The sequence below is a fragment of the Leptopilina heterotoma genome, unplaced genomic scaffold, assembly GCF_015476425.1.
Source record: "Leptopilina heterotoma isolate Lh14 unplaced genomic scaffold, ASM1547642v1 Lhet_7, whole genome shotgun sequence".
In the NCBI taxonomy this organism is placed as follows: domain Eukaryota; kingdom Metazoa; phylum Arthropoda; class Insecta; order Hymenoptera; family Figitidae; genus Leptopilina; species Leptopilina heterotoma.
In genome coordinates, this window is record NW_025111161.1 from 246,103 (window position 1) to 271,808 (window position 25,706).

The 25,706-nt window shown below is 28.2% G+C and overlaps 1 protein-coding gene across 10 annotated transcripts in view; it reads right to left on the minus strand.

The window, feature by feature from the left end:
* LOC122510525 (synaptotagmin-7) overlaps positions 1–25,706 on the minus strand; it is a 405,459-nt gene that overhangs the window by 10,810 nt on the left and 368,943 nt on the right. For all 10 annotated transcript variants that reach the window (XM_043625248.1, XM_043625251.1, XM_043625250.1 and 7 more), the window contains 3 exons: positions 24,067–24,078; positions 18,933–19,056; positions 16,737–16,877 (listed from right to left, as the gene is read on the minus strand). In XM_043625248.1, the coding sequence (XP_043481183.1) occupies positions 16,737–16,877; positions 18,933–19,056; positions 24,067–24,078 (277 nt within the window). The remainder of the gene's footprint in view (positions 1–16,736; positions 16,878–18,932; positions 19,057–24,066; positions 24,079–25,706) is intronic.

Sequence of the window (25,706 nt, forward strand, 5' to 3'; positions counted from 1 at the left end):
AAAATACCTGGGGTGTAACAGTAAATTTAGAGAGAGAGATCGTTATAGTGATTCAAGCTGTTATATGGTCAGCCATATAGTCGTAAAACTGCACAAAAAATATCCAGTCGCTTACGTCAGACACAAGGACTCACACCAAAATTAATAATAGTAACAAAGCAACATTTGAGTAGGAATATTATTTTATTTTATAGACTTTTTAAAAATTTAACATTATAAAATATTTGTCTCTATTATTTTATAAATTCAATGATAAATTAGAAGTTCTCACTTTTTACACTTATGAATTCCTGCTATAATATCAAATTTTTCGAGACGTTCATAATAGATTATAAGTTGTATAAGACACTTTTAATATCTAAAACAAAACCATAAATTTATTATTAAAATTATCATAACATCGATTTACATAGATATTAAAGTGTTCCAAATAGCCCAGCTGGTCAATAAAGTGACCATTATAGCTCTAGGTCAATAAAGTGCATATTTTTGCCCTAGGTGAATAAAAGGCCTATTACTGCCCTGGGTCAAGAAAGTGCCTATTATTCACCTAGGGCAAAAATAGGCACTTTATTTTCCTAGGGCAATAATAGGCCCTTTATTTCCCTAGGGCAATAATAGACCCTATATTTCCCTAGGGAAAAAATAGGCCCTTTATTGACCTAGGGCAAAAATAGGGACTTTATTGGTCTAGGACAAAAATAGGCACTTTATTGACCTAGGGCAATAATAGACCCTTTATTGACCTAGGGCAATAATAGGCCCTTTATTGATCGCTGGATAAATAAAATACAATTTTTTGACAGCTTTTAAAATTATTTGATTTTCAATATTTAATTTTTGTTTGTCTGATGATAATTTTAAAAATAGCATTGAAATCGTTTAAATAAAAAACATTATTTCGCTCTATAATTGCAATGATAGTAGAATCAAACCTTAAGGAACGTTGGAAAAGACATTGTCACTAATGAAATTCCATTTAATTCAATTGGTCTAGATGCTCTCATCATTATTAAAATTAAATACTTTTTGGAAATTATATTTTGACCAGTCCAATCAGTCTCATAAACTACGTCTGCCACATGTCGACTCTAAAAAATATTCCCTTTTGTTTATAATAATTATAATTTTTAGAAAAAATTATATTCATTTTAGTCATTTTTTCAAATTGAAAATTAAAAACCTTTTCCATCATTTCTTCTCCATAGTAACAAAATAGAAAAATTTCAAATAAAAAATTACTGCAGGCTGTTAATGAAGTCCAAAATTTAAAATTATAAAAACCTGTTATCGATAATTGATAGAGAACGGCGCCCAAAAGTAAAATTGTTAAAAAGAATTGTTGAAAAACCATTAAACTTAGAACATTTCTCAGTTTTGCTCCAATTCTATTAGAAAATAATACAGATTTCTTTAAATAAATTTAAAAATTTTATTTTATTAAAAAATTTATTTTAAAATTAAAAATTTTTTTTTAAATTTAAAGTTTATTTAAAAATTTTATTTAAATGTTTATTTAAAAATTTTTTTTTTGTATTGATATTACTGTGCAATACATGCAACGTGAAATTTAAATTGCGTTCCAAAATTAAGTTTAGAAAACTAATTTTATAATTGATAACTAAAATATTTTTCATTCATGCATCATTGTACAAAATTATTATAGATTGAAAATTGAATCTTCTTTCTTGAATAGTAATACTGGAAATTCAAAATCTTTATTTTGAAAGTGCATTTCTATTTTGTACGTGATGAAAAATCGTAATCACAAGAGAGGAACTAGTCTGTATTGAAAAGATTGTCTTCAAAAAATTTTACTTAAAAATTTGTCGAAGAAATCAAAAATAAAAGTTATGCTCGTAAAGTAAAATCATCAAAATTTAAGGAAAAATGTACGCGGATATACTAAGGGATGTGGATTTTTTTTTATCAGATGTTGAATACTTGAAGCCACTTTAAAAATTAGAAAAACTGAAAATTAAGTTTTATCAGATTTCTGTTCAATAAAATATATATCCAAGTTGCAGTTCGAAGTTTTAAAAGGGGAAATTTTCAAGACCAATTCTGTGATATACCTTAAAATATTTCTAGAGTAATGAAAACATTTATTGTTTCCGTTAATGAAATTTTCTTTTGCAACAGTTGGAAATAAAAAAACGAATGTTTGTACCTCTTCTTGTTTGTACTATAAAAATTTAGTAATAAAGGAAGAGAAAATTTTTTGTATTAAAAATTAAAAGGTAATTTTTGGTACTAAAAATGTAAAGCGTCCTAAAGTGTAAAACAAACCTCATATTTTTATTACAAAGTCTAATAAATAATAATACAGGTCGACAAGGTTTCTGGGTTTCAAATACGAATTTTCAGTCAGATTGTAAAAATTCAAAATGGCGGATTCAATATGGCGGAGGAAAATATTAAAAATCTAACGGATTCGCTTGAAACTTATTACTAGGAGATTTTCTGAGTTGCTCAATACGAATTTAAAGTCAGATTCTTAAAATTAAAAATGGCGGATCCAATATGGCGGACGAAAAAAAAACTTTCTTCATCCGCCATTTTTAATTTTTAAAATCTGACTTCATATTCGTAATCAGTGAACCTGAAAGCCTTCGAGTAACATCTTGTAAACAAATTCTATGGTTTTTTTTATTTTTTTTCTCGCCATATTGGGTCCGCCATTTTGAAATTTGACATGTTAGAGAAAATCTAACGACAGATTCGAAGTCAGCGTAAAAAGTACGATAATAAACGTTCTTACATTTTTGGGTCCAAAATTTTACCCAAATTTGTTTTAAAATTAAAATTTGTTTTAAATTAAAAAAGAATCTAAAAGATGATGATATTCTAGTAAAGCTTTTTTTAAATATTAAAAATATTTCTGTAAATTAGACTTGCAGCTATAAAAAAATTTACAATATTGTGAGCAAGCGGTGAAGACATTGAAACCTCTGAATTTAAATAAAATCCCTGGAGAAGCTATAAAAGAAACAAAGGAATTTTCACATCCGTTGCTATCTATATTTAATGCGTTTTTCTTCACCGCACCTGCGGAAGAAACTTGAGGTTGGTGAATAGTCTTAATTGACACTGGGAAAGCTTTGACACTTAGACTATTAAAAAAAAACTTGATACTGTATTTTCTATCGGAAGTTCTAATAGTAGTTAATAATATAAAAATCCTTTCATTTTTAAAATGCGGGTAAAAATTCTAATTTCGTCAGATCATTAATTTTAAGGTAATCAACTTGATAACTAGAGTTGAGACAGTATCCTAGTCGATTCATTAAGAAGATTAGCATTACTCATAGAGGAAAAAGTAACAGAGTAAATTTACATTAGATCATTCATTTTTTTATCATAAAGTCTGGTTTAAATCAACACAGTGGAAAGAAATAATTTAGCAAAAAATTTATAAAGAAAAGTGCGCACTTATAGAAAAATGTACTTTGTTGTAAAAATAAAAAATGGAGAATATTAAAATCTACTTCTAATTTACGAACATTTACTATTTGTGGTATTTAAGTTTCTCTTACAAATACATATACGAATGATGAAACATGCAGTTTTTAATGCTGTTGGATTCAAAAGATTCTTCGACTTTACAGTAATTTTCCCTCCTCGTTTCATCCATTTGATAAAAACGATGTTTAATAATTTCTAATTGTGCTAATATCTGTTGTATCATACCTATTGCGCAACAGTCAATCGATATCCTTATGGAGACTAATATTAAAGTTATCGTTATTTCATATAAATAGGTTAACCAGAATTTCATTTGTGAATCTATTTCATATGGAATCCATATTTTTAAAGGTAAGGAAATAGTATTTTCTTCAGTCAAAATTGTTATTATTATAAAATATATTATCGATGCCACATAACCTACTGAGAGGAATAAAATTGTACTTGATCTGAAATATTGTAAATTTTACATGTCTCTTCCATTTTCTCTTATATTTAATCATTTTTTTTTCTTCTACGTTATAAATACACATGAATATCTTTCTAGAATATCTCAGAAATTTCTTTAATAAAATTTTAGATAAAAATTTTTGTCTAATTTTTTACTAAAGAAATTTAATAAAAAATTATCCGTTACCTGTTGAAATTATCAAACTTCTTTTTTATTTCAAATTCAAAATCATTTCTGGGAGAGCAAATACTATCTTCGAACATATTGTCAAAAGCAATAATTTCTTCGCGAAAAATAAAAAGATTTAATATTTTCAAGCCTATACCAATCATGTCAACAATTAAAAAGAAATCTTCACTTATATAAGATTGAGAGCTTTCATTTTGTGTTGTACCAACGATAAGGAAGGAGATCATAAAAGTGATGAGTATATTAATCATAAAGAAGCTGTACAAATTGTATAGTTGACTGTTCCATATAGAGGACGATTTTGGCCTCCATAGTCCAAAGTTATGGAGAATTTTGAAAGGTAATTGTGACACGTACATCTTTAATTGTGCACTTGTAAATAAATGTCTGTATCATTGATCGAAAAGTTTATTCACATCACAGCCTTGATATATGTGGCGACTTCGGTGGGTGGCTCATATTTTAGTAATCTAAAATCTTAAATACAACGAAAAGTCATATCACAAAATAAATTTTTTCACAAAGGTACCATAAAAGTGATTTTAAAAACAAAACATTAGTTACATTAATGACAGCTAACTAGTTTGAATATAATTAATTTTAATTTCTTCCGAATTTTATAAATTCATGTCGCGTATATCCAGGTTTCGACGTAAAATAAGAACTTTATACAGTAAAAATAAATATTGTGAAACAAATGAGGATATATGCAGTTGTATAAGTGTTTGAAAATATTTCTTATGCTTAATAGATGTAAAGTGAAAGAAGAATAAATGAAGAACTTTAATCAAAAGTTAACTTCTACTGAGAAAGATATACTCTATAGATTCAGTAGGTATACATCTGCTTATAAAAAATATTCGCGCAAAAAAAATTGGCAAGTGGTCGATACGATCTACAACACTTGGGTCGTCTATATCATTAGAAAACTATAGAAATATTAATGATGTCTCAAAGAATAGAAAATTACCGTCTATTTAAGAGTAATTACGTGTTGACTAATTATCTTAAAACTCAACATGTTATAAAAAGGAATACATTAATAGAGAAAAGTTTTAAAACTTATAGTTCTTGAGGACTTTCAGTCTTGTGGTGAACGTCAATCAGTTCATTTAACTGAAAGAAAGAGATGATTTTAATTAAAACACAAATTGAATCATGAGCTTAATTTTCAAAAATATAATTCAAAAATAAGATTGATAAATAAAGTAAATACAACTAGATTGATTTGAATCACAAAATCAGAAGAAAAGCAACAATTGAATGTTTGAAAATTGACTAATTAAATAATTTTTTATGCGTAAGTAATGTAATAATAATAATATAATTATTATAATAAAAGTTATGTTGCAGATTAAATTAATACCAAAAAAGATTAAAATAATCAATTTTGGTGTTATTTTTTACAATGAATGAAATTTTAGTTCAATAAATTTTTTTATAACTATAAAACATGAAGATATCGATAACTCCGAGTAAAAGACTCGGAGTAATCGGTATCTTCATATTTTATAATAATTAAAGATGACCAAGTAATAAAATCATTATTTTATATTATAAGAATATTATACTTCTTCAAAATTATTTTCATTATTTCAATTCAATTATTATTTTCAAAAATTTTTTTAACTATAATTTTAATTTATATCTATTATTTTTAATAATTTTTAATAATAATATTATTTTTAATAATATTATTTTTAATTTTTAAAGTTCTTTGGCAATTTTCAAATCCATTTGTTTACAATATTCAATTTCACGAAATTTCAATTATTCCTAAATTCTTTAATTAAATGCATTTTAGAAAATAAAAACTTCAAATAATATAAAAGAAAATTCAATTAAACTTTTTCAAAAAAATTAATTTCAAAATTCAATTATTTCTATAAATTCACGCTTTATTGCTTTAAATATTCAATTATAATCTAAAGTTTTAACTGAAATTCATTTTTATGAAAAGAAAATCAATTTTTATTAGAAAATTTTACAAGAATTTAATTATTTATATGCAAAAGTAAATAATTTATTGAATAATTGAATGTTTCTCAAAATTCAATTCTCATAAAAAATTTTAGTAACAAATTTTTAAATAATTGAATTCTTTTGTCGAATTTTATTAAAACTTGCATGAACATAATTACTATTTTCAAAGGATTCAATTATAATTGTATGAAAAATAATTGAAACGCTGCGATGACTTTTATGAGAATTTTCAAATTCATTCGTTTACAATTCAATTTTACAAAATTTCAATTATTCGGAAATTCTGCAATTAAATATATATTGCAAAATAAAAACTTGAAATAATTTCAATAGAAATCCTATTAAACTTTTAAAAAGAAATAATTCTACAGAATTTTTTGTGAAAAATATTAAAAATTACGAATTTTAATGACTTTAGTTTGAAAATTTTTCAAAATTTAATTATTTCTAAAAATCCACGTTATAATGCTTTTAATATTTAAATTATTATCTAAAATTTTAACTGAAAATTATCTTTAAATTAATTTTTATTAGAAAATTCTACTAGAATTCAATTATTTAAATATAAATAAAATGCAAATAAATAATTTATTGAATAATTGAATGTTTTTTTTAAATTTAATTTATATAAAGAATTCTATAAACATATTTTTAAATAATTACATTTTTCGAGAAATTCGATTAAAATTGTATTAAAAATAACTTAAATTCTGCGATGAGATTTATTATTTATGAAAGTAATTGAATTCCTAAAAGAATTTTATTATTTATAAAAATAATTGAATTCCTGTAAAAATTTTTATTATTTATGAAAATAATTGAAAATTTAATTATTTCTAAAAATCCACATAATAATGCTTTTAATATTTAATTATAATCTAAAATTTTAACTGAAATTCATTTTTAAAACCATTTTTATTAGTAAATTCTATGAGAATTCAATTATTTAAATACAAAAATAAATATATTTTTAATTTCATGTTTCAGAGAAGAATTTTATTATTTTCAAAGAGAATTGAAATTTGAAAAAAAAATCGAAAATTAATAAAATTTCATGAAATTACCTGCTTGGGGGTTTTCGGGGTCGCTGATTACGAATCTGAAGTTGCTTTTATTTAAAAAAGTAACGTTAATGAAATATAATTAAGTTAAGAATCGTAATCAGCGGCCCCGAAAACCCTCAAAAAAAGATTTTCAAACGATTTCGATCAATTCTTAAAAATTCGTTCGCCATATTTGATCCTCCATTTTGAATTTTGGAAAAAGGTCTTCAAATTCGTAATCAGCGGTCCCAAAAACCCTCCTAAGCATTTATGTTTTTTAAAATTAGTGTTTTAATTTAATGTATATCGCATAGGGTTAGAATAAAATTGCTAATAAAAGCAAAAAATTTTTAAATCTTCGAAAATTTGTAATGATTATAAAAAAGAGATTATAATACTTGTAATATTTTTATTAACATTTTTATTATGTAAATAAATCAATATTTATACTAAGTGTAAAAAAAGACTGAATTATTTTAAGAGTTATTAACTTTTTAAAATTAAACTTTTCTATATATAAGTAAGAAGTATGTAAGGCAGTAAAAAGAACACACCTTCGACTGTACTAGTTAGCGTAAGGAATATTTGAGTGTCTATAGATTTAAACGATATTAATTGCAGACATGAATAGGATGAGTTTCTTTAACAAGGGTGCTTTCAAGAGAATAAATTAATATTAAAGTAGACAAGGGACCTTTCAGTAAGACAGATTTTAGACAGTTGTACTTTTGCCACCAGTGAGTTCACTTCGTCTCAAATACATTTTTTTTTTATTTTTTAACAATTTTAAATATCTGAATCAAGAAAATCTGATTTTCAAGAAAAAAAAAACAAAAAAGACCTAACAGAAAATAGAATTATTTTCAGAAATTTATTTTATAATTCCATGGTTAAAAATAACTTGATATGATTTTTATTCGTTATTATTGAAATATTTATTATTATTATTATACCAATGAAATATTAAATCTCGATTTTAAACCGAACTTTTTTTAAAAATTATTATCAAAAATAAATACTAGCATTATAATAAATATTTTATTCGTGAGTAAATACAAGTACTTTATTTGTGAATACATTTAACAATTATTTTACACGCGAATTAATTTAAACAATATTTTTCTCATGAATGAATTTATTTAATATTTTATTCACAAAAACAAATTAATATATTCAATTATTTTGTTTCGCGATTTTATATTTATATGTATAAATTATAATTTGAAAGGAAGCTCTTTTTCTAAACTTTTATTTGACAATTATTTTATCCATGAATTGATTTGAAAAATACAGAATTTATAGACACTCACTCATGGATTTTTCTAAGTCGATGATTATGAATCTAAAATCTTTTTCAAAATTCAAAACAGAGAATTTTTTTTTTAAATTACTAAAATTCACTTGGAGTAACAAAATTTAACAAAATCCAACTCTCTGTGTTTCCTGGAGGCACGAAAGGGTTGACTTTAATATGATGTTACGTAAATATAACAGAAAAGTGGTTCATAACAAAATTTATAGTGTTGCAGAAGTATTACAAAAAGTTTATGTGTTGCGTTGTAATAAAGAATTTATCACGTGAAAAATAAAATGGACATTTTTAATAGGTGCTCAACAAAAGTGTGATAAGCTTGACACCCGTTTCTCTTTGAAGGTACAGTATTCATGTATTGATGTAGCGCTTGTCGATGTACTTGTACCAATCTAGTAGCTCAGGCACTGCCAGTTTCGTCAAAATGAATATCACTGTGCGGTTCAAGTATGCCACTTGACTATAGCACCAAGAGCTGATGCGTCTGTATACAACTCGGTCTAAATAAACTATCTGCATAATGATAGAATTTGTCTTTGACATAATAAAATTTTAAGTTTTTTCAATGTACATCTTTCGAGGATTACTTTCTTTTTAGGGACCAATTAATGGTTCTTCCAGCTCTGCAAATTGAGCCTACAGCTGTAAAGCACGTTAAATTCTAATCAAAACATGATGCTCCTATCTTAATATAATTATCGACGTGTAACAGACCCAAATCGCTACTTGTGTCGATCAAAGCTTTAATCCCTACACCGCTTATGTTAATCGTCTTATAACGCTTCGATAATTGCGTTCGTATAAAATTACAACAGTTTTCTCTGAACAAGAATTCGATGTGCCTTACAGATCCACACAACGCTAAAACTAGTGTCAATATTAACAGAATTTTCTCTTGTCGATAAAATTTATCTACTGACCAATAAAATTTACATTAATATAAAACAAATTAAAGAAATGCTTTATGGTCCGCCATTTTGAATTTTGGAAATCTGACATCAGATTCGTAATCAGCGACCTCAAAAACCCCCGAGTAACAAGTTTCAAGCAAATACGCAGGATTTTTAATTTTCTCGTCCGCCATATTGGATCCATTTTGAATTTTGAAAATCTGATATCAGATTCGCAATTAGCGACCCTAAAAACCCCCAGAAGATGAATTTCGGTCGAAAAGCGTCAATTTTAAAATTAACCGTCATGTTAGGTCGCCATATTGAATATTGAAAAACTGACATTTGCGGCCGAAATAGTAATTGGTGGTGAAATTATAATTATTTATATGAAGTGCAGCTAACATAGAAAAAATGACGATTTTTAACAAAAAATGACGATAATAAAAACGTGTTAAAGTTTGTGGAAAATCAACTCAAAATATTGGTCACTGTATCAAATATGGTCTACAATGTCTTTTGTCTTGTAAGGTTGAAAGTATTAATAAACTTATTTATCAATTGCTAGTGAAACAAGAGTAAATAGCGTCAACAATATTATCGGAGAAAATTAAGTCTTCTAGTTGCAATAAAGTGGAGAAGATTTAATTAAATACAAAAGGCAAAAAAATAAATTGTCGTTGAAAGAAGACCGGAAGTAAGAACTTTTATTTTCTCCAAAAGTTTAAACAGTTTTTGTAATAAACACAACAATTACATCAAATAAAATGAAAAAAAGATAAATGTTATTAAGTGCGCAATACTGTAAAAATCTAGTAATGAATCATTGGAAGAATTTATGTCTCAAAAAATCAATTATTAAGTAAGTTACATTTACTAATTATTTTTATTAAATAATGGATTTCAACAAAATCGATCACACATCGTTTGAATTTTAAAAAGGGTATGAAATGATATTTTCTTTGTTCTTTAATTTATTTTAAGACTTCTGAGCCACCCTGATATTAATTACGAAGACGATGTAATAGAAATAGGCGGGCATATCTTGGGTAATGAAAGTAATTAATTACCTAACGTACAATTGGATTGCAGCTTCACGCAATTTAACATAAGAACCTAGAGAAAGGTACTCGCATAAGTCTGGACCATTAAAATAAAAAAATGGTATTAAAGAAGAATCAATAGAGGTATGACAAAAAATGATCACCTGACTATGAAGAGGTGCATTGAAGCCGCCTGAGTAAATAAGCGCCACTTTGTTTAATTAAACTATTGAATTATGTTACGAGTTTACTTTTAGTTGTTTTATCCAAATCGAAAAATATTGAATGGCTAATGTAAATCATTTACTCATCACTTACACTTCGATTTCTCATTCAATTTTACGTCTTTAATAAGCTTTAAATGTACTGTTGACAAATTTTTATGTCACTACTATTATTGCTTTTGTGTGTTTGTCGAAGATTACACAGAAAAATCTAATAAAAGACACTTAAATCATTGAAGAGTGAAACAAAGCGTCAATCTTTATTACCCTACGGTCACTTGTCTGCATGTGAGTTTTGTTAGCTACTTTTTAAATTTTCTTTTGTACACATAACTTACAATTTTCTTACGGAAATGTAACAGAATGATATAAAATTGCATTATAATATTCTTATCAATTTACATTATTTATAATAACCATTTCAAAGAGTAACAATTCTAATCATTTCTGTTAGTAACAAGAAATTTTCAAAAGCAGAAGATTATTCTAAACATTCCTAAATGTGAGTGTTTATTAATTAAACTAATCTGTAGAATTTCGGGTCATTTAGTGTATAAAGAAATAATATTTTTTTTTAAAAAAGTGAATTAATAAAGTCCAATATTTACCATGAATTTTCTGTTACTGACGCAAAAGAAAAAATTCATACAAGCCAAACACGTAACCTACCATGGGACAAGTTTAAAATTGGTGTGAATTTTCAATGTGCATGATTTCACCCGGGAGAAATTTTGTTCCAATGAAACTGCTTTAATGTACATAGAACGCGAAATTCAAACTTTGATTTTATAATTTAAAATGCATTGCAGAAAACATAATTTCCTGTTTGTAGAATTTACATCTTCTCATCGAAATACAAAATTGTTTCATTATATAACTTCACAAAATAACGTTTATAAAATCAGAGTTTTTATTAATTTAATTTATATAAAAAAGTATAACATCTAATTACTACTTTTACTTCTTGTTTGTTAATGTAAAATTAATATAAATAAATAATAAATTAATTCCATCGGAACTTCTATGTAGATAAAACATGTACTCCTATCAATAAGAATTCGGACGCAAATTCCAAAGATCACTTTTCTAGGAATCATTCCACTGGTAATTTTGTATGATCAAAACAACAAGGTGGGCTTTGGTGGCCAGAGATTGACGAGTATTATAACAGTTCTGGTTTGAATGATTTTCCACTTAGTTAACAAAACGCTTTTAGGGGTTTTGCTATCAATTTATGAATTAGAATATTATGTACAAATTATTATACATCCACTATTTAGCCAATTCGTTCTATTAGGAAGTAAACGATCTCCTCAATACTTTTCGCTTACTTCCATTTTGATGACAAATACTTTTATTACAGGTGAGACTATTTTAATTATACGATTCTGTCATCTTAATATTATTTTCACCATGAGTTCAGTGTGCTAATAACTAATTCAACATTTATTGAATTTGATGGAGTTTCATAAGAATAATTATAAATTCCATTTATTTATCCTAAGATGTCCAAGAAATTTTGGGAAAAGGGACACAGGCAGCTCTCGAAGGTTAGTGTCTCTACTCGGTTATACACCGTCTTGTTGCACCTTTCTTAAGTATTTCAGGAAGAAATGATTGACCATAATCTGTTGCAGACTACTAGAGACTTAGAGGAACAGATGCCAAATAAAGTCATTAATGTCTTTTCATCCTCCTATATAGGGTCAGTCATCCACCTAATACAGGAACTAAGCACACGCGCCCAAATTAAATCAATTGGACAATACTGAACCAAAAATCAATAAAAGTGGGTGGTGTGACGTAGTATCAAAAGGAACCTATAAAAGGTGACAACCTTGCCGAATTCTTCAGTCCAGGAAACGCCTTCAAGTTATCTAGTCAAGAAACCACCATCTAATCAGATGTGCTCTTCGTGTCAGTCCACCAACCGCCACCAAGTTAACTAAATAGTTGTGTACTGTCATCGAGTTTGTTCTACGACTCCAGTTCCAAAAATCTCTTCAAGTACCAAGTGCCTTCTTCGAGTCTCGTCCTAGTCAAATTCATTCAAGAAGATAATTTCTACTACGAGGCACATTTCTGTTTTTCTAAGGACTGCATTACCTTGACATCAAATCAATAATTCGGTTACTTCTAGGCTGCATTCTTCAAGTTTCAATCAAATTCATTCAAGGAAAATTCATACGAGGAGATAATTCCTAATGCGAGGCACATTTCTATTTTACTAAGGACTGCATTATTTCGACTTCAACGTCAAATCAATAATTCGACACCTGGACTCCGGACCTTTCACTTTGGCTTTCACTTTGGCCCGAAAACAATTTGAGGAAAATCTACTGCATTCTCTGTTTCAGCTAGACAAAGTCATTTCCTCGACCTCACACTGAAGGAGGTATCGCTTGCTGGGTCTACGACTCTAACAATAATTTTAAAAGTGTACCTGAAGATATCTGGATCTACCCTTTCTCTCTCATTCTAATGGTAAAGGATTCAAATAAAAACTTTAATAATTTAATTTCAATTTTCACAGTTACTCTCTTAAACCTGTCGCTTAAGATCAGAGCCTTTCACTCTAATCAGGTATGAATCACCGATGCCGGAGAACTTAAACATATAATTTAGGGTATGTTTAGATTCCTTCTGAGTCGTAACAAGAATACAGAAAGTCAAAAAATTGTTAACAATAATTGGGATAGAGTTTAATATCGAACCGGCACGAACAATGGATAAAGATGACAATGGATCCAAAGTTATATTCAGTAGAGATGAGAAGTGAAGAAAGAAAAAAGTATATAATGAAGTTAAAGGGGAGGTTAAACAAAGTAATTGATGATAAGAAATAGAGCAAAAAAAATTAAAATTATTACTAGGATTTGTTCTGCAATTCTGTTGAATTATTAGGATATTGATATAATAGCTTAAGTTTCTCTAAAGTTTTATGAAGAATTCGAATTATACAGAAAAAGATATTAAAGTAAATGTGAAGGATGGTGTATGCAGTAAAGTTTGGAATTGATGAACAAATAATAGAAGGGAGAGTAGCAGTAAAAAATAGAGTAGATGGTAAGAAAATCTATGAATGGTGGTTAGATAATAAAACGATGGTTGTAAGTAATAATGGGTACGTATTAAGTTGAATCGTTAAAAGTATTGACGAGTACCAGAGGAAATATCAATGCTGTTAGAGGTTGTATTAACATTTAAGAGGTTGAGTGATAAAAGATATTATGCTAGTAAAGGCAAATAAAATCCCGGCACAGGCAAAATAAGTTATCAAGGTAGGACAAGATTGAGTATAGAATATGATTGGGTAAATTGATTAAAACTTGTGAAAGTATTTAATGCCGAACTTACTGGCAGCAAAGCTATTAGAGCATATTAAACTTTTAATCATAGGAAAGCTATTTCAAGATTTTTCGAACTAAGAGATTATAACGCCTAAGATCAAATTAAGATATAAAATGTGTATGTACCAAGAAAATTCAAGCTCACACAAACAAGATACTGTTTCCTAGTTAAACTTTAGAAAATTATTTCACAGGTATGTGCTTCACTGCTTAAATTGGTTGACACTGAGCCAAGCACATCCATGTAGGATCAAGTGACTTGAGAGTAATGGATTAAAGTAGTCACCATGTCAAGTCAAATTTGTCTAAGCCATCTGTGGGTCAAGCATACTTCATTATTTTCAAAACCTATTTCTCGTTTTCTACACTCACACCTATCGATTTCACTCTAAAAATATATCATACAAGTATTTTTAATCTTGCGATAAAATTTACAATTTTTTTTCTATACATTCATTGTTTTTTCAGGTTTTCATTTATTTCTCCTTTATTTAAATTTCTTAATAATTGTCAATGCTTTTAGTAAATTTAATTACTGCGCTTTTTGTCAAATTATTGTTGGTTACATAAAGTAGAAAGTAATTTACAGGAGCATTTCAGTAGAAAGCTAGGAGCAGTAAAAGGTATTATTATTGGAGGAATATACATCTGGAACATTTAAGCGACCAACTCATTGTGGTTAATCAACTCTAGTTATATACTATATGTAACTGGCCACTAATAGAATCCCTCGTAGCTATTTGCTATTGTTAGATACCACAGGAGCCATCACAAATTTGATGGTCTTGCTAAATAATATCACAAATCTGCTTTTAACGTTATAAAATCAGACATTACTTCGTTTATAGTTATATATTTGAATCTACTAACCCAGAAATGTCTCTTTTCAAGTTAATATTAAAGTGAAAAGTCTGTTTCTATTCTTGTTTTGTAATTAATTAAAATTTAATTCCAAATTGTTAACTGGGATTTTTATATTCGATTCGTTAGACTGAAATGGTTTTTATTCAATAATTCGCACATGGCATTCGAGATTTAATTGTCCAACGTTAATAATATATTTCACTCATAGATTTCTTTTTTTTAAGTTAGATTTGTACTATATGTAATTATGGTAAAAGAGTTAATTACATAAAGTTTTTGTTACGACGACTGAAAGAACCCAAGAAGGGATTAAATAAATGTAAGAAATATTAATAAAAAGTAACATTTTAATTAGTAAAGAAAACAAGTTAGAAGGATCGAAAATTTGTGCAACATTGAGAAACTTATGTGTGTTGTGCCTGAGAGAAATGAGAATATGCACTCTAGAGCCCCAAGCATCAAGATTCTCATTCTCCCCCAAAAGTTTTAAACTAGTTTTCGTTTTCATTTAAGTATACATGAGTTAAAACTATTTTCCTTCTAATTAAAAAAAAGGAATAGGTAATATATTACAATTGAATCTTTAAGAAACTAAAACGAAACTCATGCTATCTAAAAATAATAATTAAATTAAATTGTCTTTTTTTTTTTATTTTGTATGAATTAAAAAGAAAGTTTATCAACTCTAATAGGAAAATCGATAAGTAGGGCGACAAATAGTTGTTATTTATTCAGAAAAAATTATATTTAGAAGAAACGTATTTTGTCATAACCATTATATGTTACAACACAAAAGCTTTCTTTAACATTGATATTGAAACCTATCCTAACATCCATCAAATTTCCGCAAGAGAATCTCTGATGCGTCCACAGATATGCCTTTAATGATCAACAGCCAAAGCATTTTGCAGTTAGTAATATGATTTATCCCCGTATTCCGTCAGCTCAGTTATTCACATAGTCACCATTTAGATTTCGATTTGATATAAAAGTTTTCTAATATTTTACAATGACATTCGATGGCAAGTAAGAAATTATAAGATAAGAAAATATTAAAGTAAATTATTTTACTGATCAAAATAATTTTTTTAATTAAACTTTTAGTATATTAATAAATAATTAATCACCTTTTATATTTGCGAAGTTAATTTAATTTTAATTGATGAATTATAATTAGTTTAACTTCTACATTTTCAAGTATTATTTTAAAAAACTTGGTTTCACTAAAATCTTTTTAAGAGATAATTTATGTGATAGTTGAATATATATTTTTTAGTTTTTTAGATTTATGAAGAAATATACAAAAGAAAATGTTGAAAGTTTTGAGGACCTTGAAAATTGCAGTGGGATGTTGACTTTACCACAACCTCAAGAAGGTCCACCATAAGTTACAAAATTTTCGTTCAAGGAGGTCAAAAGATCACCTGACATGAGAGCAGTGTTATAAATAATTGTTAAGCAATTGGGTCGGAAACGACTACCACGTCTGAAAACTGGCTATACAAGCAAGGAGAGAAAAATATGATATGTACATGTAGTTATATAATTTTCATGGATCATAACCCAAAATGTTTTTCCCTTTTTTTGTAAATCTTGAAGTTCTCTTTTCGTAAGAATAATATTCTCCTCACGCAAATACAATCGAAAAACAAAATTGCAAGATGAAAATATATTGACTTTAATTTTTTTTTGAAAAAGACCTTGATACTTTTCACCAAATAAACACAGCAGATAAAAAAATAATCTGAATTCTATTCATATTACTTATGATACTTGCGGTTTATTAAATTTCAAAAGTGTAATTATCATATTCTAGTTAGAAGATGAATCTAAATAATATTAATAAATTTAAATTAAGTAATTGGAAACGTCACGGAGGCAAATTATTTTATTGCAATTGCATTGTAATGCATAGGAATTACCTGTATAATACGAACGATGAGGTTAGTATTCTGGAAATCATACTCTAAGCTGAACTGGATCTGCCCCACGTTCTCGCTGGGTTCCGAATTGTCAATGTACATGTCAACCAAAGAGACCGATCTACTTTGAAGAAACGCTCTCTGAAAATAAAAGAAGAAAATTTGTATTATAAAAATTAATCAACTTGAAACATTTAAAAAATATCGTTTTTAGAAAATAAATCATAATACACATATTGAATTTAAGAAAAACGAATTTTTGGAACTTTGTCTTATGATTAAATTTTTTCAGAGATGGTTGAAAGGAAACGTTTAGAGGAATATCGTGGTGGGTATAACTTTAATGGTACAAAGTTTACGAGGAAATTGTAAGAAATTGTATTTAGGAGGAAACTGGAATGCAGGGTGGAATAACTAGGTTATATTACACATAACCAGACGATGTTTAGAGTAGGGATGGAGATGATAGATAACATATAGACGTCGAACGATTTTCTAAGCAGATACTCGGGAAAGGAGAAAAGGAAATTGGTTGAAACGTTCGTAAACTATTAGGCATCATTTCCTTCATTAAATAGTGATGTTTTTATAGAGTATTAAGAAGTGCAAGAGGAATATCAGGTACACAATAGAAACTAAAATAATTGTTGTTGTTTATTTTTAGATCGGTATCAATATCAGTAAACTTACAATTTCATTCAGATAAAGATTTGAAGATTTTACTTAAAAATTAAGATCCTAATAGAAAAACAGCTAATATGAAGTAATAATAAAAAATTTTATTTACGAACAAAAAGAAAGAAAATAAATCAAGGATATTTCAAATAGAATCAGTTTCTGAAAACTCTCTCATAATAATAGAAATCTATATCTAAGTTGATTTGTTGACTACTTCCTATAAAAGACAATATATTAAGTTTAGATAACAGATTGTGACGCAGAGTGACAATAAATTTATCTACGTTCGCTCTCAATTGAAAAAGAAATATCTTTCTCTCTAATAGAAATCTACCTTTCTCGCAGTAATTTTCATGGTAAAGTAAACCCTTTTAAGTAGATAAAGCAAATTTGTTCATACAGATACAAATGCCTTATTTGATTTTTAAGAATATTTCTCTTATTTCTCGCTTTTCTACTTTGGATTTACGCTTGAAATTTTAATTTTAATCTCCTGTACCAACAAAGTAAAGAAGTTCTATGTTATTAAATATAAAACATATACCAACAATGACATTTTTTTAAGATTCTGAAGTAGATTAAAAATTATTAATGCACATAATGTGACAAACGTTGAGAAATTTGATCATTTATTAAGTTTGGAACTTTAATAAATTTTCTATTATTTCTAAATGAAATTTTCTCCTTTGGACCAATTTTCTTAAAGTCATCTTTAAATAGATAAGTTTTATTGAATATGTGTAACATAAGATGGCAATATTCATGATCTTTTATAAGCAACTTGTTGATTTACAGAGTCATGCTGCCAACTTGTTGATTTAAGCATCTTGTTCATTTTTATTACAGAAAATGAAACGTTAATGAAATGTTTAATAATTGTTTGGTGAAGATGGCTTTTTGTAAAATAATAAACATTAAATACAATGACGTTGAGCTATCTAATCCAAAGTTATCCAATAGTAATTTGGTGTGCTCGAATTGTGTACGGAAATCCAGGTACGATCCCTTTCTGATCGAATTGCGTCCCATTGGCTACGGGGGAAATTATTCGTTTCGAAATCAGTTGTCAATTAACGCTCGTGTGTTTATGTTGTTTTGTTTAGTGTGTGTTCATTCATTTGTGTATCTTGTTCTTGAATAATGTGGAGATCGTTAATATGATAATTGGAGAGAAAGGTAAGCCTTTAATAGTTATTGATGGTTTCAAGTTTTCTTTACAGAAAATATTTCAAACTAACATAAATCAATAGGATTGTTAAAAAAAATGGTAAAGCATATATAAACGTAAATTCAGAACATAAAATAATTGAAAAACATGTCAATCATGACCATATTCTGTATAGTGAAAAAACTTTTTATAGACAAAATCTGAGTGATTATTTAAAAAATAAAGCTAAACTAAAAAGATATTTTAAATTTAAAATCTTTTGTTGTTAAAACATGTTGATAAATTTGGAGTTAAGTAAATGTAAAATCAATACAAGTAATTATTTTTAGGTATAGAAAATTATTACATACCGAAGGATGGTCGCCTTTAACATTTTGTAGTTGTTTATTTTGTGGTCCTGCGACAGGAGTTCGTGGTTCTCCACTTGTACCTCCTGCAGGAGATTTACTGCCTGGATTACCAGAACCTGTTGTTCTGTAAATAATAAAAAAATTTTAAAATATAGAAGCATTAATATGTCACAAAGAATATTATAAGTATGTCTAACTAAAGCCCATATTGAGATTCTGTTTTAAAATCAATGTGATTAAGTAATTTATAAAAAAAATCTAGTTCATTGAAGAAAAAGCTTTTTCAAATTTCATTTTTTTGCAATTTAAATGTCGGATTCTAAAGAAATTCGAAAAAAAGTCATAAGGAATGGTACTGGTGGAATTTTTGCCATACGTGAATACAGAGACCTTGAATCTTTGATAAAAAATCTTTCCGTTCAAGGGGATAAATAAGAAGTCAAAGTGTTGGTGAAAAATCGGACCGTTTGTTTTATCTTCGCAACATGATATCTTTATTCTTGTCAGAAATATTGAAAAAAGTCTCATTTCGAAATTTTATAAGCTTTTTAACGTAAGTGATAAGACTCTATCTTTATTTCTGACCAAACTGCTGCCACTTAAATTCAAGTATGATTTTTAATAGCTGACAATGCAGACGATAACACGAGTTTTACAACAATTTTGTATAAAAATAATTAAAATGAAACAAAAATTTTTATTCTCCTAATGCTGGAGTTCTTGCGAAACAGCTTCTAGGTACGTCGAGATAGGAAAAAAGCTTCAGAAAACATTGAATTCCTTTTATCGACTCTGGCGTGAGAATTACTCTCTTAAACGAATCCAGGTGAAAGGTAGACAGTACCCAGAATGCAAGAAGACTGGTGCCTAATGAAATGGAGAAGCAGTTAGTTGCAGTTGTTTATTGGCCCCGTTAATACCCCATCAGAAGTTGGAGTGAATTAGCGAGGACAAGCTTCGTGCACTACCACGTCTCTAAATATTAGTAAGTTCCATTTACTCTTCCATACACTTGCATGCAATAAGTAATAATAAGTCAGTTACATTTTATGCATACGAAGACCTGGCCGCAGACCTTATTCTTGAACGAACATTGTTAAAGGACCATCAGGTTCACGATGGTCAATTCATAGTATACTTCAAAACTGATTAATTGCAGAATTCCATAAAGAAGATAAACCACGCTTTTTTAATTTAAAAACAGTTATATTAATAAGAGACCTCGAGAAATACGGGCCGACGATGCGATTGAATCTACCAGAGAAGAGTTTATCACCGCATTGATCGTAGCCGACTAATGCCAGAAAGAACTTGGCAGAAAATTTTGCCTATATACGAATTATCTGTTAGGGAATCCAAAATTTGATTTATATATTGCGCAGGCGTCAATTTGTGAATCGCAGTAATCCGGACCAAAAATATTAATTTCTTTTTAAATGAGAAGTCAACCATAAAAAACCAATTTTTCTCCCTCCTGCCGTTAAAAAATTCCCAAACATATCTTTTTTCGAAGCTCCTAGGTGTATATTTTCTCTTAACCCGTACTTTACATATTGTATATTGTGTCAGTTAAATTATTTTTTTGTGTATTAGGCTCGGCACCAAAGTTTCAACATCGCTCTTCTATCGTCAATAGAGATGTATATGAGGGCCAATTGATGCTCAAGTTTCAACTACGCTCTTCTACAACCAACGAGTGGCATCGGCTATTCATATGGTATCGGACCGGCATTGGCATGGTACTTGAGCTTTAACTCTGCTCTTTTATCGCCAACGAATTTATACCAAATGTCTAATTAATACTAGAGCAGATATAATGCTTTTAAATCAATAATTTTCCTGTTTGTGACAATAATGTTTTGGGATGGACATTAATAAGAAATTATCATTTACTATTCCATGTTGAAAAATACTATTAATACATGTTATTTTAAATCTCCAAATTACTGGTTAAATTGAAATTAAAAATCCAGATAAAGTTTATATTTCCAAAATGAATTGTCAACATTATATGGATGTATGAAATTATAATGAAATGTTATATGACAAGTCTAAGATATTATAAGACATCGTCATCATTTTTATATGTATCGTAATCTAATAATAATGCTTTGATTCGTTTGTACCCCTAAGCACAATCCTTTCATCATCATTCATCAGAGTGACTGCTCTAGCAGAACATCCTTTTCCTCGCAAACGATTGCAATCCCATTGTTTTACTATTTCGGTCTCTTGGTTTTAAATAAACATACCATTAACTATTAATTTTTTATCAACAATTTTCGCCGAATATTCCACATTTGTAAGTGGTTCCCCACTTACATGTGATACAATTTTATCACTGTAACCCAAAGGTGATAAAAGTGGGTGGTTAATCGTAAATTCCCTTTGTGGAAGATACATATAAAAGGACGCACCATTGCCGAATTCGTCAGTCCAGAAGTCACTCTCGAATCAGAAACCCGCGTTCTTCGTTAGTCTAGTAAGAGCTTTCAACTTAACCGGACACAAGTCACCACTTCGCGTCTTCTTCGGATCAGTCCAGAAACCGCGACCAAGTTAACAGTTGTGTATTGTCATCGAGTTTATTCTACGACTCCAGTTCCAAAAATCTCTTCAAGTACCAAGTGCATTGTTCAAGTCTCAATCAAATTCATTCAATGAAAATTCATACGAGGAGATAATTCCTAATGCGAGGCACATTTCTTTTTTACTAAGGACTGCATTATTTCGACTTCAACGTCAAATCAATAATTCGACACCTGGACTCCAGGCCTTTTACTTTGGCTGGCCCGAAAATAATTCAAGGAAAATCTACTGCACATTCTGCTTCCCACTAGACAACGTCATTTCTTCGACCTCACTCTGAAGGAGGTCTACGACTCTCAGAATAATCTTAGAAGGTAAGTTACTAATACTCTTAAAATTTGTCCCCATTTAAATTCTTGATTGATTCCACAAAGTTCTAATTTTTTCAGTGTCCCTGAAGACATCTGGATCTACTCTTTCTCTCTGATTTTCTTTGTAAAGGATTCAAATAAAAACTTTAATAATATAACTTAAATTTAACAGTAACACTTTCTTAAAGCCTGTCCCTTAATATCAGAGTTATACGCTCTGTGAATAAAGCAGGTTTAAATCACCGATGCCGGACAAATTAAATATATAAATTATGATTATGTTTAGTTTCATTTCTGAGACATAACAATAGCAACCAAAACAAGTTGTTTTTTGTTCGGGAAAACGTTGGAGAATGTTGTTGATTAATTAATTCTTTTGCAAATGTTAATTTACTCGCGTTTCGGAATTATATTGGTAATGAGTAATAAACAATTATAGTGCTATAAACAATTAATATTTAAGGGATTTCGGACTCCTTCCGGGAAGCGAATTCCCAGCAAATAAAAAGCTTATCATTACAAATGTTTATGAATATTTGTTTTTCAATATATTACGAATAACGTCGTTACACTCTTGATGAAGATAAATAATTATTGAGAAGGTTTAATTCTCGTATTTGCAACAACATTCATAATTAAATCAACGATTAATTTTTTTAAATATTTCTGACAAGAAACATATTTTTAAATATATCTTTTTATAGGAACACTTCTCTCAACATTTTTAAAAAAAATCCCATCTGTATGTATAGAACTTTGCTGAATAGAAGTTCTTTATATGAAAGTCCAACTTTATTTCCTTTTACGATGTTCATAAAGATTTAATTTAAAGCAAAATTGCTTTTTTCTGTTTTTACAAATGAAAACTTGTTGCTATCTTTTGTTTTACCTAGTTCGAACACAATGTATTTTGTGAGAAGAACTTTTATTTCGGATATTATTTTTGTATTTTGGTGTGTATTGTCGCTGAAAGGCTCTTTAGAGTGTTTTATTTTGCAGAGTGTATTCTTTGATGTCGATTGGTTGAACGTTATTAGAAATCAGTTCTTTTCGATATTGGCATTTTTTATTTCTCCTGATCGATTCAATTTACATCGTTTCATATAGTATATATACTTTTCATACGTATGCTATTCATCTACTAAATGTATCGAAAGTTGCAAAGAATAGAGTAAAAGACGACATACCGAACTACGTGAATTGAATCTTCTATTGTAGCAAACAGATATGTAAGAAAATTGTAAATACATACACATAAATTTTTTTGTATAACATACCTTAACAATCAAGAAAATATTATTGTACATTCTTTATGAAGTGGATCGTAACTATGTCAAAAGTGGTCTATCGAAATATCTATGTTGCAAATATGTTTCCGAGATGCTTTCTGTTTTCCCGTCTGGCAAATAATAATCAATATTTCTTAACGAAACGTTTGGAGCTAAAACTTGGTTTTTTTAATAAAATAAAAATTAACTGTAATTCAAATCTTTAAAACAATGTACATACAAATTTATTAAATGAAAAAATTTGAAGGAAGTAAAAAGAAAATAAATCCTGACTGTTTTTAGTTCCTATAATTCTAAATGTTAAATAATATACTAATTAAGTTATAGGAAATAAATTAATAATATCTCTTAAAATCTAATTTAAAAATTATTACTAACTATTTATAGTTAAAAGAAAAAATTTTCTACTGAAATTTTTTTAACGAATCAGGAATTTAAGGAAGTAAGAATAAATCTCAGTTTACAGCTCACTGAGGAGCTATCAATTATATCTGACGCGATATTTGTAAAGAATTGCCTACATAAATCAAATTGCGATGCGCCATTTGGTATCGAAAATTACATTTGATAATAATGGGATCGGAGCCAAGTTTATCTTTCTGTATTTTAAATTTTTTTGTCCTCCTTCGACTTTTTTTGGCATGATTTCTAGCTATTTGGAAACCAATTGCTTTTTCAACAAAGATTTAAATCCCAAACTATATATTAACGCAAATTATCAAATTAACTAATTTATTTGGTACAAATTACTAACTTTCTAATCAATTAAATTCGATTATTGAAAGGTGGTTAAAAATTACTAAAGTAATTATATTAATTACTAATAGTAATAATATTTGTATAACATATATCTTACCAAATATACGTTCTTTTACAAGTAAAAATAATTATAAAAAAAATTGTAAGAATAATTATAAAATTATCATTTTTAAGGTAAGTACTTACTCTAATTGCGCTCTAGAGATTCAATTTGAAAGCAGCACATGAAACAAACAAAATTATTTCATTAATTAAAATCATTAACTTTATACTGAAATCGTAAAATTCGGTGCATATTAGACTAAATACTAAAATAATATAATCAATAAAGTGTTATCGTTTTCCAATCAATGATGCAAATGATATTTGATATCCACAGATATGTGTTATAATAATAATTAATGTGGCTTCATTTGAAATTGATATTAATTGTCTTACGAAATTCATGGCATATGTTGTTAAAACTGACAAATCAAATTGAAATTTCATGTAATTATTATATCAGTGAAATAACTTGATTTATCGTTGTAGTATAGTATCATAAAGACACAGTAAATATCAAAATTTTACAACCAAGTTCGTACATTGGTTGCCACTAATTTTATATCTGTATGTTTTGCTCTTCTAAATTTAAAAATAATGATTATAAAGTTTTTATGGACAAGTATTTTGGCTATTTTTCAAACAATTTTTTTTAAATTAGAATGATAATTTTATTAATGTTTGGAATTTTAAATGAGAAACCCGCTTGGAAACTGAAGTATGGATAGAATGGGGTAGGATTAACGAATTGCAAAGAATTTTTGGAATTTTATTTTTGACAAAATTACTTACATTGCCATTGTCTTCCTTTAAAGAAAGACGAAGAAGAAACAATAATTTGATTTAACGACGATAATAATAATTATAATAATTGCACTAAGAAGGGATCGACGTACTTTCACTTTCACTGTTAAAAGAAGACTGATCCCCTCTATATCAGCTTTTGCCCTTTTAGGAAAATTATGAAACAATCCATAGCGCATCAAAATACAATAAAACTCAAGGACAACAAAAAGAAAAATCGATAAACATGTTTGCACACACGGAAAAGTAAATATAATACTAAGCACCTTATTTTCTTGTAATCAATGCAATATTGATCAGAAGTCTTTGTCTGGATAGCAGATGCCAAATAGGGTCCTCTGTATTTTGTCATTCATCTATTGGTTCTCCAGTTACATGTAATAAAATTTTTATTACATTGACCCAAAGGTGTTAAAAGTGGGAGGAATGACGTAAGTTCGCTTTGCAAAAGGAACCTGTAAAAGTTGCCACCCTTGCTGACTTAGTCAGTCCAGGGAACGCCTTCAAGTTAGTTAGTCCGGAAGTCAACACCGAACTTCGCGTCTTCTTCGCGTCAGTCCAGCAATTACCACCAAGTTAACTAGTTGTGCACTGCCATCGAGTTGTTCTTCGACTCCAGTCCAGAAAATTTCTTCAAGTACCAAGTTTCTTCTTCGAGTCTCCTCCTAGTCAAATTCATTCAAGGAGATAATTTCTACTGCCAGGCACATTTCTATTCTTCTAAGGACTGCATTACGTCGACATCAACATCAAATCAATAACTTCGTCACTCCTAGGCTGAGGGGCGTTTTATCTAATTTACATCGACACCTGGACTTCAAACCTTTCAATTTGGCCTGACCAGAAAACAATTTGAGGGAAATCTACTGCATTCTCTGCTTCCGTTGGACAAAGTCATTTCCTCCACCTCACACTGAAGAAGTTATCACTTCTTGGGTCTACGACTATAGGAATAATTTTAAACGGTAAGTAACTAATAC